At 40.9% G+C, this 14416-nt stretch overlaps 1 protein-coding gene across 1 annotated transcript in view; it reads left to right on the forward strand.

Moving 5' to 3' along the window:
* The first annotated feature begins 1431 nt into the window (after positions 1-1431).
* RASSF3 (Ras association domain family member 3) overlaps positions 1432-14416 on the forward strand; it is a 105285-nt gene continuing 92300 nt past the window's right edge. The window contains exon 1 of the mRNA XM_009281107.2: positions 1432-1552. Within this exon, the coding sequence (XP_009279382.2) occupies positions 1432-1552 (121 nt within the window). The remainder of the gene's footprint in view (positions 1553-14416) is intronic.

Genomic DNA, 14416 nt, shown 5'->3' on the forward strand with positions numbered 1-14416 from the left:
TGGTATTTGGCAGATGCTCTTAAACATTCAAACCCATGCTATTTCCTGAAAGAAGCAAGTTAGCTGTTGGGCCCTTAACTCTGCTCCTTGCATGTGCTGAATTGAGTGGCAGACGTCCTACTTGTGCTAAAACTGTCACTTTGCTACTAAATTCCTGCTGGTATGACGGGGTGGAGCTCGAACAAGAGACAAGTCTGGAGGCCTGAGTCCTGCCTTCTGCTCTTTCATTGACACTGGCTGAAGAATTGTGGCAGATACAGTAGAAATGGAAATGTTTATTTGTTTTCAGAGACATATTGACCAGAGGAAATGCAGTCTGTCTAGCTTGGTCCTGAGAAGCAGTAGTATGTTAAAAATGTCGGATGTATAAAATGGGGTTAAATACTTCGCATATTTTAGCATAGAAAAATACATTGTGAATTCTAGAAGAGTTAACTGCATGCTGTGAACGTAGTTGGTATAACAAAGCCCTTACTTTCTGTAGTTTAAAGGTTGATATAAAAGGACCTTTGTTTTGTAATGACATTAGTCTTGATTTTCAGTGTTTTCTACTATTCACATCTAGCAGAAGAAAAAAAATCAAATCAAATGTGAGAAGCTGAAGAGAAACTTGTGACATAGTTGAGGAAATCATACTAAGCTTGGGAAATGGTTAAATAGTCTTGCTGTTAAAAAGTGTGTGCTAGAATTTGTGATAAATGTTGCGGGGGCATATATTAGTTCATAGCATCTCTGGATTTACAATTTAATACATATGCTTGAAGCATGTGTAGTCTAAGTACTGAGATGCTGTTAATTTTTTTGGATAGCGATATGTTGATAGATGCTCGATTCTTAAGTAAACTGTGGGAGTGAATGATTTGACTCCTATGTTTGCCTTAAAATCCATTAAGAGTAAAGTCGCATTTTTAACACCCTCTGTATCTATAGAAATCTCTGTCAAATTTACTGCTAAGAACCTTCATAAGAAGGTCTTTGAGAAACTCTCTCTAGAGAAAATCCTGTTGATTTAAATCAAGGGCTTTTGAAAGGCGACTTGTCCCTATCAGTTTGGGCGTTTGTTTGTTTACAGCCTAGAAAAGGTAGCCAGAGATGAACAAATGAGCCCTTCAAAAGCCTTTCTGTGGAAAATGTCTTGTTTTAACATCCCTGGAAACACAGTACCAGGTTAAGACTCTGAAGCATTGGTCTTTCTTTAGCCGAAGCATCTATTAATATAGCTGCTTCTTGTAATAAAGAGGGAGGTCTGGAGGGCTCGGAGCGGAGTGACGGAGAGGGAGGGGATTTAGGACTAACAGGTGGTCCTGAGACGTGCTGGCTGACGCTGAGCTCAGAGCGAGCGCACTCTGTGTGGGTATTCATGGGCTTTCCTCTCTCCGTCTGGATACGTGTGTCTGTCGTTCCTCGTGTAGCTGTGGAGCCCTTTCAGCTATGGCAATAAGAAATGACTTGAGGAAAACCATCAGGAGGATAGCACGCTTTTTTTACTGGTTTCCTAAATCGTTGAGCAGTTCAAGGAGGAGAACAGTAAAACTTCTCTGGAAGTCTGCTGGTAAGTCTGCTGCTATGTTTCTTAAGACATTTTTTCCTGCTAAAAAGAAATTCAAAGGGAAAAATAATTCATTTCCGTTCAGCTGGTTAATTTTTCCAGGCCAGCATTTTTCCATTCTCTGAGGCTCATTAGGCAAAACTAAAAATATTTTGGAAATGCAACAGAAGGTTCATTAGGCTTGCTCAGATGAAGAATTCTCTGGCAGCTGTATCATTTATGCATATTAATATTCATGTCAGTGATATTTGATGTCTTGTTTTTGTAGACCTTGTTTCTCCCTTAGGTGTGTATCTAGGAGCTCTAATATGACTCAAATACCTGCCAGAAAATTATTTGGAATTGCCTTAATCTGTTAATTGATCTAGAAGGCTGTGTGAAGCCGGAATTGACTGAAGACCCTAACTCATTGTACCAGCGTTCACACAAAGCAATGAGCAGCTTAGAGAGGGCTTGTGTTCAGCAGTGATGCACTGTCCTTCATTTCCATGTTATCAGCTGAAATGCAGTACCGCTCAGCTCACCAGTTAGTAAAAGGCATCGCTCCTAACGACAACTCAGTGCTTTGATCCTTGTCCAGTCCTGGCACAGAAGCATTTGCATCTCTCAGATTAACATTCTCATAACCACCATGAAAGCCCAAAGGCTGTTGTTGTGTCCCTCTAGAGTCGTCTGTTAAAGCTGGGGCTGAGGTATATTCTCGGGGCGGGGGGGGGCGTGGAGGAACACACACTGCTATAGCTTAGGAAGCTGAGTTCATTCTGTTCTTCTGAAAGGACTAATTATACAAGACCAGTTTTCTTTTGACGAGGACTGTTTTGACTGAAGTGGTGAACTTGTCAATTCTGCAAGTATTACAACATTAATACCAAATTTCCATTTGGATGGGATGGCATTTGGGTCAGTTCTGCAGCTGAGCAATTTAGTGTTGTACTTCAAATAACAGATTTGTGACTCTGAGAGGGGAAGGCCAAGTTGGACCATCTGAAATCTGTCACAGAAATGTTTTTGGGCCACATGTCTAAATGACATGTGACTTCTTCCCATGTGAAGGAGTCCACAAGTTTCAAACATCCAGAAGGAAATCCCAGCTCACTGAAGTCTGTGGCAAAACTTTCCTTGACTAAAACTAGAGCTTTAATTAACCTCTGTTTGAATATTAGTAATCTCAAGTCCTCCTAATACATCAGATCATTCCTGCATCTCTTTTGTTACTGTAAAAGCGTAAGTGGCTAAAAAGTATCAATAAATGTTATTGAGAGCTTTAATTGCTCTCTGAGTTAGGTACACACATGTGAAATTGTTTACATGCCAGTTATCTTTTCCCTCAGTACTACAAAAGAATCATTACATCCATGACTTGTAACAAGAAACAATGTGAACTTTAAGTGCTTTAAAGATAATACTTTTTGCCGGTTTTTTTCTCCCATCTCCCTCTACATCTAGTGGTTTGAATAAGATTGGCCTTTCTACCCTCATTTTAGTGTATGTATTAGCATCTCTTTTGAACTGAATCTGTGAATAGTGTCAGAAGTGCCCTACATGTCCTTTTCTACCTGTGCAATGAGATGATTATCACAAAATTGTGGTTTCGGTGGAAATGTGACATTTTAGCACAAGGTTGCATCCAAGCAGAAAAAAGCTCAGTGTGAAAATTCAACTCAAGCTTCTCATAACTTTACAGAAGCCAGTCTCAGCGAGTATGTCTGTAATAAAACGGAAGCTGAAGCCCTGGTGCTCCTCTCACAGGGGAGGGGATACAGCTCCTGTTTGCACGGACAATTCCTGTTTAGTCTTTACAAAGACAGCAAGTGGTATGAAACCGTAGCTACACTGAAGTCCATGAACATTTCTGCCTTTTTCTTGAGCGGCCAGCATTTTGCCTGGGTTCTTGAGGAATTACCACATTACGCACATGCTTCCTTAACTCCGAAACACCACATTTTTGTAACTTTTAACCAAGTTGCTCTTCTGTCCTTCCGAGAGAGTTCTCCAACACGTAAGTCTAGTCTGAGCAGTACTGACCAGCTAGTTACCTTGGTACAACAAAGAGATTTACCCTCGCCTCCAGCATACTAGAGTTTTCAACTTCTTTATCTCTGCCTCTGTCTTTCTGCCAGTTTTTGCTCCTGTGTTGGCACTAACACAGTTTTCTGGTTGGGTCAGCCAGGATGAGCCAGCAGAACAGTTCTGCATTACTAGGCTTGTTCCACAGATTAATAACCCAGCTGATAATTAAAGCTTTCAATAATACTTACTGATAGTTTTTAGCCATTTATGCTGTAACAAATAAATTAATGTTTTAACAACAACAAAGCTGAAACTTTCATGATGTGGATGTGTTAGGAAGAGTAGAGATTACATTCTCTAATATGCTTTGTCATAGGTTTTATGATATCATACATCATTTGAACCAAGAGATGGGCACTGTGCCTGTGCACAGTACCCTCAGACTTGTTGCTTTCATTCTGCTTCTGTCACTCCGTGTCTCAGGATGCCTTGTCCTCTCTGCCTGACCCAGAAACAAAATCTGCCGAAGCACAAAATTAGTTTTTAAGTATGACAATGAATTTAGTGCTGTTGTAGGTCACTGTGTTCAGAAAGTTGCATCTGATGCAATTTTAGAAAGAGCTATCAAAGCATAATTAGGTTGCTCTTCCTAAAAATCCTTAGTTTTCCAGCCTGTCCTTGGACGGTTACTTCGGGATTGTTGGCCACGGACTATTGCCTACAGCTAACATGCTCCTTTCTAAGCTCTAAAAGAAGAAAGAAAATTCTGGGGTGCTCTTTAGTAACTGGTTTTGATTAAATTACTTACTGAAGAACTAAAATAATGTCTTAGATGTGGTTCTGAATATACTAAATGTAGCTGATAATATTTTAAGTGCCTCTAGTTTAATCATGGGTATATAACGTTTTATAAGAGGCTTAAACTGAGGGATGTAGTATTTGTAGCCTTTATTTCTTTGAAATGTGTTTGAATTTTTTCCTACAACATCTTCATAGAACTTGTGTTGACACATCATGTGACTAGAAGCCTTATCATGATAAAGTACATAACCAGAAGTCAGGGAGGGGTACTGAAATACAAAGGAATTAGAAAAAATTATCATAGAGGGCCATGATAAGACTATAGAAAACAATGATCAAAAAAATCAAAATAGACAAGTAGCTACTGTTTTCTCTGTCTTAGAGCAGAGGAATAGGTGAGGGGTGACAAATGTAAAGCAGATAAAAGGAAATTTTTTTTAAATTATTTTTTATTTGGCATGTAATTAAATTGTGGAGCTCATTACCAGAGGATGCTGCTGAGGTCAGGAATGTAACAAGATTTAAAGAGGGTCTGGAAGAATAAGAATATTCAATATTATGACAATTGAAGCTACAAGAAAAGCTTTGAAAGAGACATAAATCTGCTTCCTTCAGGGTTTAAGCTAATTTTTAACAATTAGGGATTAGTTTGAGATAATTTTGTGGCTCAGATCCCACAACTGTTATTTTTTCTTGCAGTTTCTTCCGAAGTAACTAGTGCTTACCCCTGGCAGAGATGACCTTATGATCTGCATTGATTTAAACCTTTATGACATTTTTCAGTCTTATACAGGAGAAAAACAGATTTTAGACCTGTTCAGAAAAGCATCCCATAATACCCTGTGGAAAACATGGAAAGCACAATGCTTGCTGTCATTTTTTTTACTTTGACAAAACTGCCCCGGTGGCAAACCCTGCTTGCTTTGAAGCCATTATAATAAATAAATAAATAAATAAATAAATAAATAAATAAATAAATAAATAAATAAATAAATAAATAAATAAATAAATAAATAAATAAATAAATAAATAAATAAATAAATAAATAAATAAATAAATAAATAAATAAATAAATAAATAAATAAATAAATAAATAAATAAATAAATAAATAAATAAATAAATAAATAAATAAATAAATAAATAAATAAATAAATAAATAAATACAGCAAATTAAGTCATTCTGAGGTGGGAGATTTTGTGTCGTCGTGTTTCTTGCCAAATCCTCCTGGCTCGTGAAGAGCTTTATTCTCAGTTCTCGGCTGGGGAAGGTTCTCATCAGTTTGAGCTACTGTCCTGCTAGGTACGTTGGAAGGCTCTTTCAGAGCCTATCATTCTCATAATTTCAGAGAATTTATTGACAAAATCTTAAACTAACTGTATTTCGCGCAGCCTGAAGTTGATTTTTACCCTCCACTGTTGTTTGGGTTTCTTCGCGACTTTTCTGCTCTAGCGTGTAACCCCTTTATTCCTTCTCTAATATTAAAGTTAGTAGAGTATTTTTATTGATTTTGAAGGATTTTTGATCAGAATGGTCAAGCGTCCACTATAAAATCACATTTATGTAAGAATATATGTTATGCAAAATAAATGGAAACCTGTACAGAGGTATGGTGATATCTCTTAAACTTGCTACCACCTAAAAGAATTCACATATAAAGGTTTAACTGATGAGACAAAGAGAAAAGTCAACCTTTGAACTCTCTCTCCAAAATATATCCAGCTGACAAAATAAATCTATAACACATATGGGAAGGAAGAACATAATTTTAGCATGATATATCAATTTAGAATGGCTTAGTTTAAAATATTTGTGAATTCATTTCTTATTTTCATATTTGGCCAGGTAACATATGATGGCTTATGCTGTAAGCACCTGTGTCCTTACGTGACCTCTTTAATCGGGTTATTCTGGGAATAGTTTGGGTATGTAGAGGTAGCATACCTAGCATTTGTGAGACTACGTAGCTGGGAAATTAATGAACAGATAATGTCACTGTATTTCTGTGTTCTTGTCAAAACCCCATTGGTGAAAACCACTGCCTCCCCTGTTCCCTCAGGCCAGTGGCGTGTCACACCTCTACGGTCCCTATAGTCAGGTCCATGTCTCCTGTGTGGGTACCTGCAACTGTCCAGTGAGCACCTATAGGTCTCCTGTGTTTTTAGCAAAAAAATGTTCACCTGGCTGTCCCCGCAGATCACTGAGGCCTCAGTTCTCTTCTGAGGATCAGCTGCACTATGCACAGGAGCAATGCTCTGTGGTGTGATGGATACGTCAGGCCAAGCGAGGGCTTGCAGAGCTTGCAGAGGGGTACTCGGAAGGAGAACGTCCATCTCTGGGAATGATAGAGAGAGTTTTGGCCCAACACAGATGATAAATGGAGCGTAGGGGCATTTGGGAACTGTGGCTCTGAAGGATTCAAGCTCACGTGGGTGGATGAGATAGGTGCCTCCAAGGGAATATCATTTGAAGGATTAATTGTGTTTGGGAGAGGAAGCAGAAGGACACTGTCTCAGTGGAAGCCAGATTGGATGTAAATCAGTTATATTTAAACCTAACGTGGCAGCAGACAAGGTGAGCTTACAACTGCAGGTGGCTGTTCTGGAGCATGGATCCAGCAACCCAAGGTCGCATCTTGCTGGTACCTGCTGGGGTGGGTAACCAAGGCTTCTTATCCAACTTTTTCAGACTGCTGTATCTGTTTACTTCCTGGACGTCTAGTTCATGGCTATGATTTATATAGTGCTGGAGATGGGTAGGATACTGCAGCAGATTGGAAGCAGGTAGGAGGTGATGGCCTTTTACCATCCGACCATACATACAGGTTTTCTGCCTGCGTTAGAACTGGGTGCAGTCCTTTCAGTTCATATTTGCTCATCTACTTCAGACATTTCAGCCCATTTGATGTGAATGTTCTTAATCATCATTTAATAGCCTGTGTCCAATGTTTATTTGAGAATACATAGATTATTAATGGAAGTGTGCCATTTAAAGATCCTTTATGTTGTGAAAGCATGATTTTTATCTCTAGTCTTCTTTTCAAAAACATCTCTATATGTGCTTTTCCTATCTCTTTTCATTTTAAGTATATATTTAATTTTTCTTGTATGATTTGCTTAAAAGCACACTTACCTAGTTCCAGAGGAACCTGTGCCGGCATCTGTAATAAAAAAGCATTTATTACTAAAATGAAAAAGAAGATGGGTGCGGGATGTCAGTGTTAACAGGTCATCAGGATAGTTTAAAGTTAATTGTAGAAAGCTGTAGAAGAAACACATCATACTGAGTGACTGGGCAGTAAAACATAATTCAGTTGTTAATAAATACGAACTAAACCATATGGGGAAAACGCTGACTGCACATATAGAGCAGTGGCTTCTAATTTAGCTTTTATCATTTGCAAAAGAGAATTAATCACGTGGATAGTTCTCTGAAGAGACTCTTCCCAATGTTCAAGGTTAGAGGGAACTGAATATATGGAAGTATTAGGAAAGAAATAAAGTGAAAACCCAGAAAACCGCGCTGTGCCCACACGTCATATGAAGCAGTTCGGTCACCCCACCCTCTTAAAAAGGGTACAGTAGTATTTGAAGATACAAGAGAAGACTTTGTATTATCAAAGAGATTAGTAAACTCTTACAGACCAGGGCTTTTCTGCTTGGTAAGAGGCAGCTGCAAGAGAATATGCTTCTGTACTAATAGGAGCAGTGTGGAGAATTGAAAACAGCATAGTTATTTACCATTTCTCATAGCGTAACAGTCAGGGCCATGCCATGAAATGGCCAAACGAGGCTTAAAACAAAATACTTTCACGTGCATACGCATGCACATAATTCAATTGTGGAACTGACTGACACAGGATGTTTAGGAGACTAGGAACATAAATGTATTTGAGAAGGGATTAGATAAATTCATGAAGGAAAGAGACATCAAGGGGTATTAAATAAAAAGATGCAGATAGAGCCTCTGGCTCATTTGTTTTAAGTTGCAGAGTAGAAAGGCATAAGGGGGAAATATCACTCAAAATTCCCTTTTTTTCCCTCATGCGTGTTCCCTAAGCATCTGCTGGCAGGCTCTTCCCAAGACAGCCTACTGGCCTAGATAGATCTTTGGTCTAACCCAGTCTATCTGTTACTGTGTTTTTCAAGTGCAATACTGGTAAAGGCTAGGGTATATGTAAACCTCTCTCACTGTTGTTGATTTCTGTGTAATTCTCCATGCACTAAATAACTGTTTAGTTTTTCCCTTATTTGTGAGTCTGTATTTTTCCAAGGGAGATGCATTCTGTTGGTGTTCGGATAATCCATGGTATGTTTTTCTCCATAGTCATTCACAGCTTTTACCAGTCATGTGGCTTTTGCAGATTGCATCGTGTCTTGTTTTATTCCGTTTCTCAGATGATTAGATGAGACAAATGTGGCATCTCACTAAATTCCTTTTTCCTTGGCTCTACCAGTTTTAAATGAGACAAGACAAATCTCTTTGCCTCCTCTGCGTCCCTTCCAAAGAAAAATCCTGATTTGTACCCGGAGAGTTATTAAGATTTTCATAAGCCTGTGATAAATGTAAGAAAAAAAACTTCATCTCATGGGCCCAATCGCTGCTTGGATGAGGATTACGGAAGTGAATGTCCGTAACATATGAGAGATGTCAGTGTCACCAGGAATTGCTAGTACACCCTATGCCTATTGTGGGCTTGTTCTTCTGAAGTACTTCAGATGATTTAATTTTACTTTCTGTTTTTCTGCTGCCACATTTCTTGTTTCCTTTGCCAGTGTCAAGCAATAGTGGTTGGAAGATGCTGTTTCTCTCCACTGCATCCCTTTGCTGCCATGGGAGCTCGTAGGAAGACAAGAGGAAGAAAAGAGGATGACCAACTGTGTGCATTAAACTAAGCACCTCTCCAGTACATCTGCTTCAAGGTCCACTATCAGGGTGGGAATGATGACCTATAACATCTGAAATAAAAGCTGTGGATCGGTCATTTATGAAGAGGAACATTAATAAATTAGTAGTGTGGAATTACCTGTTTTAAAGAGATAATGTAACATTAGAGCCTGATACGTAAACATAGACCGAGCTTGGATGCAGCACGCAAAAGCGTGCTCAAAATTGAGCTGTACTCAGCGTTAGAGATGATCTGGACAAGCACAACTATTTTTGTAGCTTCATTTAATTTGATGGGTTTGATTCAACTTTTTTCTCATCTCACATTTAAACATAACAGACTGCAGGTTTTGTTTGGCAGAAAGTTCAAGTTTTTAAATTTCATGTGATCTGTCAGTTAAAGGTCTGGCTTCTGTCCTGCTAGGATGTAATTGCTGGTTTTATGTCCCCTAATAGAGCGATCATTAATCCTTCGGCAGCAATTCAGAATGAACTCCCAATGTTGTGGCCAGGTAAAGCAGGTCAATCAGGTGTCTTCTGAGCTCTCGGGACCGCTTTTCTATAATCCATCCCCTCTGTGAACTGAAAGTGGTACCTCTTGTCCGCTATTAATTCCAGCAAGAAGAGGGAGTTTATTAACTCAGGTCTGGTCAGGAACTCACAGCTCCTTGGCGGCACAGGTAGCTAGACCTAAACCATACTTTTCTTTCCAGTTCTTACTTTTTGGTCAGGTTTCTTCTAAAGAAAAACCAAAAGAAAGTGCTGATTTGTGAGTTAACTTTATGCTGGCTGTTTTGGGGGTTCAGCAATAGAGGGCACTAGAGTAAAAGCTTGCAAAAAGAAGTATTTTTATCGGGTTTGCATACAGAAGAGAGAGCTCACTTTTTTTTTTTTTTACATGGAAGGGTTTTTCTCCCCATTTGTTTAGGTTTTTAATGTTGGAAAGAGGCTAGCAGAGCAAACGGAAGTCCCAAAATACCAGCGTGACACATATTGGAACTGCATAAATACTTTGGACCAATTTTTGACTTTTTAAACAGAAATTCTTCTGTTACTTCCCATCACATTTGCAGTGCAGAATTGTATGCAGCCATGTGCTCCCAAGCCAGGTGTTTACTGAGTGTAAAATTTGATGCCTTTAATTCTGTCAAAGGTGGATTTCAAATGCATTTTCTGAAGCCGCCACAAAAGGAAAACCAGGTGTGAGGAGCTGGTGCACCCACGTCCCTGTCCTCATTCAGGCTCTGTTCCCTCGGAGGCCAGGAATTCAGTAAGCGCTCTGGGCTGCTGCGTTTTGTGGTTTCCATACGAAAACTTAATTTAAGACAACCTGGGCTGCTTTTAAGCAATTGGTAGAATGTACTGAGTCCGGTGGATTAGGTTGGTAGTTAGGGTCCAACTGCCAGTGGGCAGATTTGTCAGAGGAAAGGGGCTGTGGCTCCTATTTTACCATCGTAGCCGCTCTGCTGCCACGTCGCTGCTGCAAGCGTAGCTCAGTGCAACGCCACGGCTCCTCTCCAGCTGCTTGGCCTTATGGAGCAGGTGAGAAAAGGCGGAGAGAAGCAGCTGGCACTGGCTGGGCAGCTGCTGGTGTCCGTCCCTCTGCCCGCTTCCAGCCTGGCTCTGGGGGCCGCCTGCGGCACATCACAGGGCTGTGAGCCGGCCGCTGACCAGGGGCTTGGCCCCGTGCTCTTCCCCCGTGCCGCTCAGCGATTTGTAGAGATACCTAATGACTACTGCAGTCTTACACAAATAAGCATAAAAGGAAGAATTACTAGTTCTGTGGGAAATCAAATGTAAATAAATTATTGTAAGTTGCTTTCCAGAGCAGGTTGAATCTAGGATTTTGTCTACAGGGCACGTTTTTCTTTTTGTGGCATAACTTCACTGCAGTTTATTAACATCAGAAACAGAATAAGGTTTGTTTTCTGTTCCAGAAATGTAATCCTTTTGCTCTTGAACTGAAGAAGAAATACAGCTGCTTTGTGGTACCTTGTTTTTTTCACTGCCACACGTGGTCAGTAAAGCCTATCACTCTCCAGGTCCATCAGATTTTCGCTGGCATGTTCTCCCATGAGCCTGTATGTGATGGGTGCGTGGTTCGCTGTGTCATCAGTACAAAAGCACTCTCTGAAGTCTGTCATGAAAGGACAGACAAGGTGATACATCAAGATATCTGCCGAGTTTTGTCTCTAATCCCTTGTTTGAAGTTACTGCACAGAGGAATTTGGCCTCCCCACCCCTATCTGGCATGGAGAAGTAGGAGCTGTAGGCTCTGACTGCTGGCTGGAATGAGCAGTTGTCTCTCTGAGGTCTCGTCTCTGGAAAGGTGCTAGCGGGAGCTGAGCATTTAGTCATTCCCTTCGCATTTCTGTGAAGCATGGTTATGATTTGCTAGCCATTGCATTTATTAACAGGTTGAGTCTTACCGGGTCTCACCGTTTTCATGTGTGGAGCTTTGGAAGATGGTAGGAATTGCAGTGCTACAGGGTGTTTACAAAATCTACTAAATCTTAAGGTTATCTTAAGGTTTTTGGCAGAGTGTGACAGTGTCCCTAGAAGGGAACCTCAGAAAACTAGCCAGGTACATGGGGAGTAGAAGCTTGCTTGATTGAAACCCCCCTTTCCTGGTTTCATCATTTCATGTTTGGTCTCAAAGCTCAGGGCAGAAGGAATGTTATCAGTCCGAGGAGCTTGTTTCTCAAGGTGTGCATTGCAATTCAGACCATTTTTTTGGAAGGCTGTACAAGCAGAGTCAGCTTAAAGCTGTAGCCTGGAAGTTAAACTAACTAAAGAATGCTGTAGATGTGTGTATATCAAGAGGACCTAAGGAGGAAGGAGAAATGAGGTATCTCCTCTCCTTCACACGCTGGCATTAGTGTGGTGTTCCTGTGCCCAGTTAACTCCAGGGGAGCCCTTACAGGGAGGAGGCATTTCAGGCTGGGGAAGGAGAGCTCAGCCCTGTACCCCTCAAGTCTACCTCCCAGAAACAGGCAGATCTAAGAGCTCCCAAAAGCATGATAGGCCTGGGTTAGCCTCAGGAGGGGATGTGGCCTGGCTCTCCAGCTAGCTGTGATGCTGAAACAGATAAAGGAGATTGTGAAAAGTAAATATAATCTAAACTTGTATTTTCTTGTCTTGTGCTTTTCTTTTCAAAGTGTTTCCACTATTGCAAATTTATGTTTTAACCCTTACCTTGATTGAATGAAGTAGAAGTTTTCAGCCTTGTTTGCAAACAGATTTTGTGATTATTTCAGGGTGGTCTGGCAAACACTGGGTGTTCTGTTTCTGTGGGAGTGGTGACTATAAACAGGACTGCACACAGAGTGTTATCTACCCAAAAGAGGTGTAGTAGTTTTCAGGAGCATTGGCCTGTTTATAGGCTGGTTGTATAGGATCCCAGGTTTGTGCAAGAGTCTCCTGTGACAAGTCTTAGCTGGAGCCTGTTGGCAAGCACTGGAAGGAGGGAAAAGACCTGAGCCTGCTGTCATGCTGATAAAAATACAAACGAGCTTTACAAATAGATTAAATTGTCTTTAATTATTTAATAGCTCCAGAGTAAATCAATGGGATTTATGTTCCTACGTCACTTAGGGCCAGGTACTCAGAGACATTTAAGCATCTGAGAACCAGGGTAGATGTTAGTAGCTGAAGATGGGCATTAACCCTTCCTCACGCATGGTTTTTACAATTGCTGGCGTGAAGAGTGGACAATCCTCCCTCAGCAGTCAGGGACCTTCTCTGTGGCCGCTGCCAACAAGCTTACCTGGCTAACAGTGGTCACTCCAAGATGCTTCATCCATGCAAACTCCTACATCCCAGTTCTTCAACGTGCAGCTAGATGGCAATGTCTCCTTCCACTCTTTGGGGAGGCTGCTGAGCTGCCCTGGTGTGTCAGTCCTGGTGAGCCTGTCTCCCTACCCCCTTGCTAAGGATGACCATGTCCACAGAACGCATGTGTCTTGGTGTTTACCAGTTATCTAGCAAACCCTCTAGCACCAACCAGGTTAAGATAAGCTCATATAAAAATAAGTATTTAAAAGCTCTAAAACAGACTACAGGATTGTAGAAATTTATAAAGATACCAGTGGCAGAAGCTGAAAAAAATCTGGTTTAGGCTGTTTAATCTAAAATGCCTGTAATTCCATCCTGTTTTGCAGTTGGGAAGCTGAATTTATTTATTAACCAACTATTTATTACCTGGTGCATGTGATCAGAGATGTGGTCCATGTGTTCCCAGGCAGCAGGGATGTTAGACAGTCCCAGGCTCATGGAGGTTGCTGATTTTTATACCTCATCTTCTCCTTTGGGCCTCCCTGGAGTTCTCGGTTAGTGATTCACTAAAGAAAGAGTTTTCTCATCTTCTCACCAAAAGGCTGATCGCTCCCTCCTGCTTTGTGAAGTAATGTCCTCTGGATGTGGCAAAGTTAGGTTATTGCCTGCCTAGGTGATAGATAAACTGTTACCTAAAATCTCTGAATTTTAAACTGGTGAGTAATACAGCTTTTTTTCTTGTGCAGTACCCAAACTCTAGTTTGGTAAGACACTTTGCAGACAAAAACCCAGTGAGCTTTTGGGTTGGGTCCTGGACTGTTCTATTAGAGTTAAAGCACCTGCCTTCTGCTGAGGTCCAAATATATGCAAATACATGATTTTGCACGTCTGTGCCATAGGCACTCTGGTTAATTTTATCTCAGCCACCCTGAGTAGCTCCTAACAGAGCCTGTTACAGGAGTTTATCCTGTTCCCAGGCCAGGTTTCCTGATTCTGAGTGGGGCTGTGGCAGTTACAGATGGGATTGCAAGCCTGGCAGAGATTCAGTTTTATCTGGTGTGTATGTAAATGTTTGGGGTTGCACAATGCTAGGATGCAGGGTTGAAAAAATTAGCAGCCAGAAAGAAATTACAACTGCTAGTATAGAGATCTTTGAAAAATCAGCGTAAACTTATATCAATCATTTTTTGAAACATGGTGGGGTGACTCTCATGACTGGAGTGCTGCAGTGGATGGCTATAGACTCTTCAGAAGGGACAGGCGAGGAAGGAGAGGCGGTGGGGTGGCCCTGTACGTTAGGGAGTGTTTCGATTGTATAGAGCTCAACGATTGTGATGATGATACGGTTGAGTGTTTATGGTAGGGATGAGGGGGAAGGCCAACGAGGCAGATATCC

The sequence above is a fragment of the Aptenodytes forsteri genome, unplaced genomic scaffold (genome assembly GCF_000699145.1).
Source record: "Aptenodytes forsteri isolate BGI_AS27 unplaced genomic scaffold, ASM69914v1 Scaffold4, whole genome shotgun sequence".
Classification (NCBI taxonomy): domain Eukaryota; kingdom Metazoa; phylum Chordata; class Aves; order Sphenisciformes; family Spheniscidae; genus Aptenodytes; species Aptenodytes forsteri.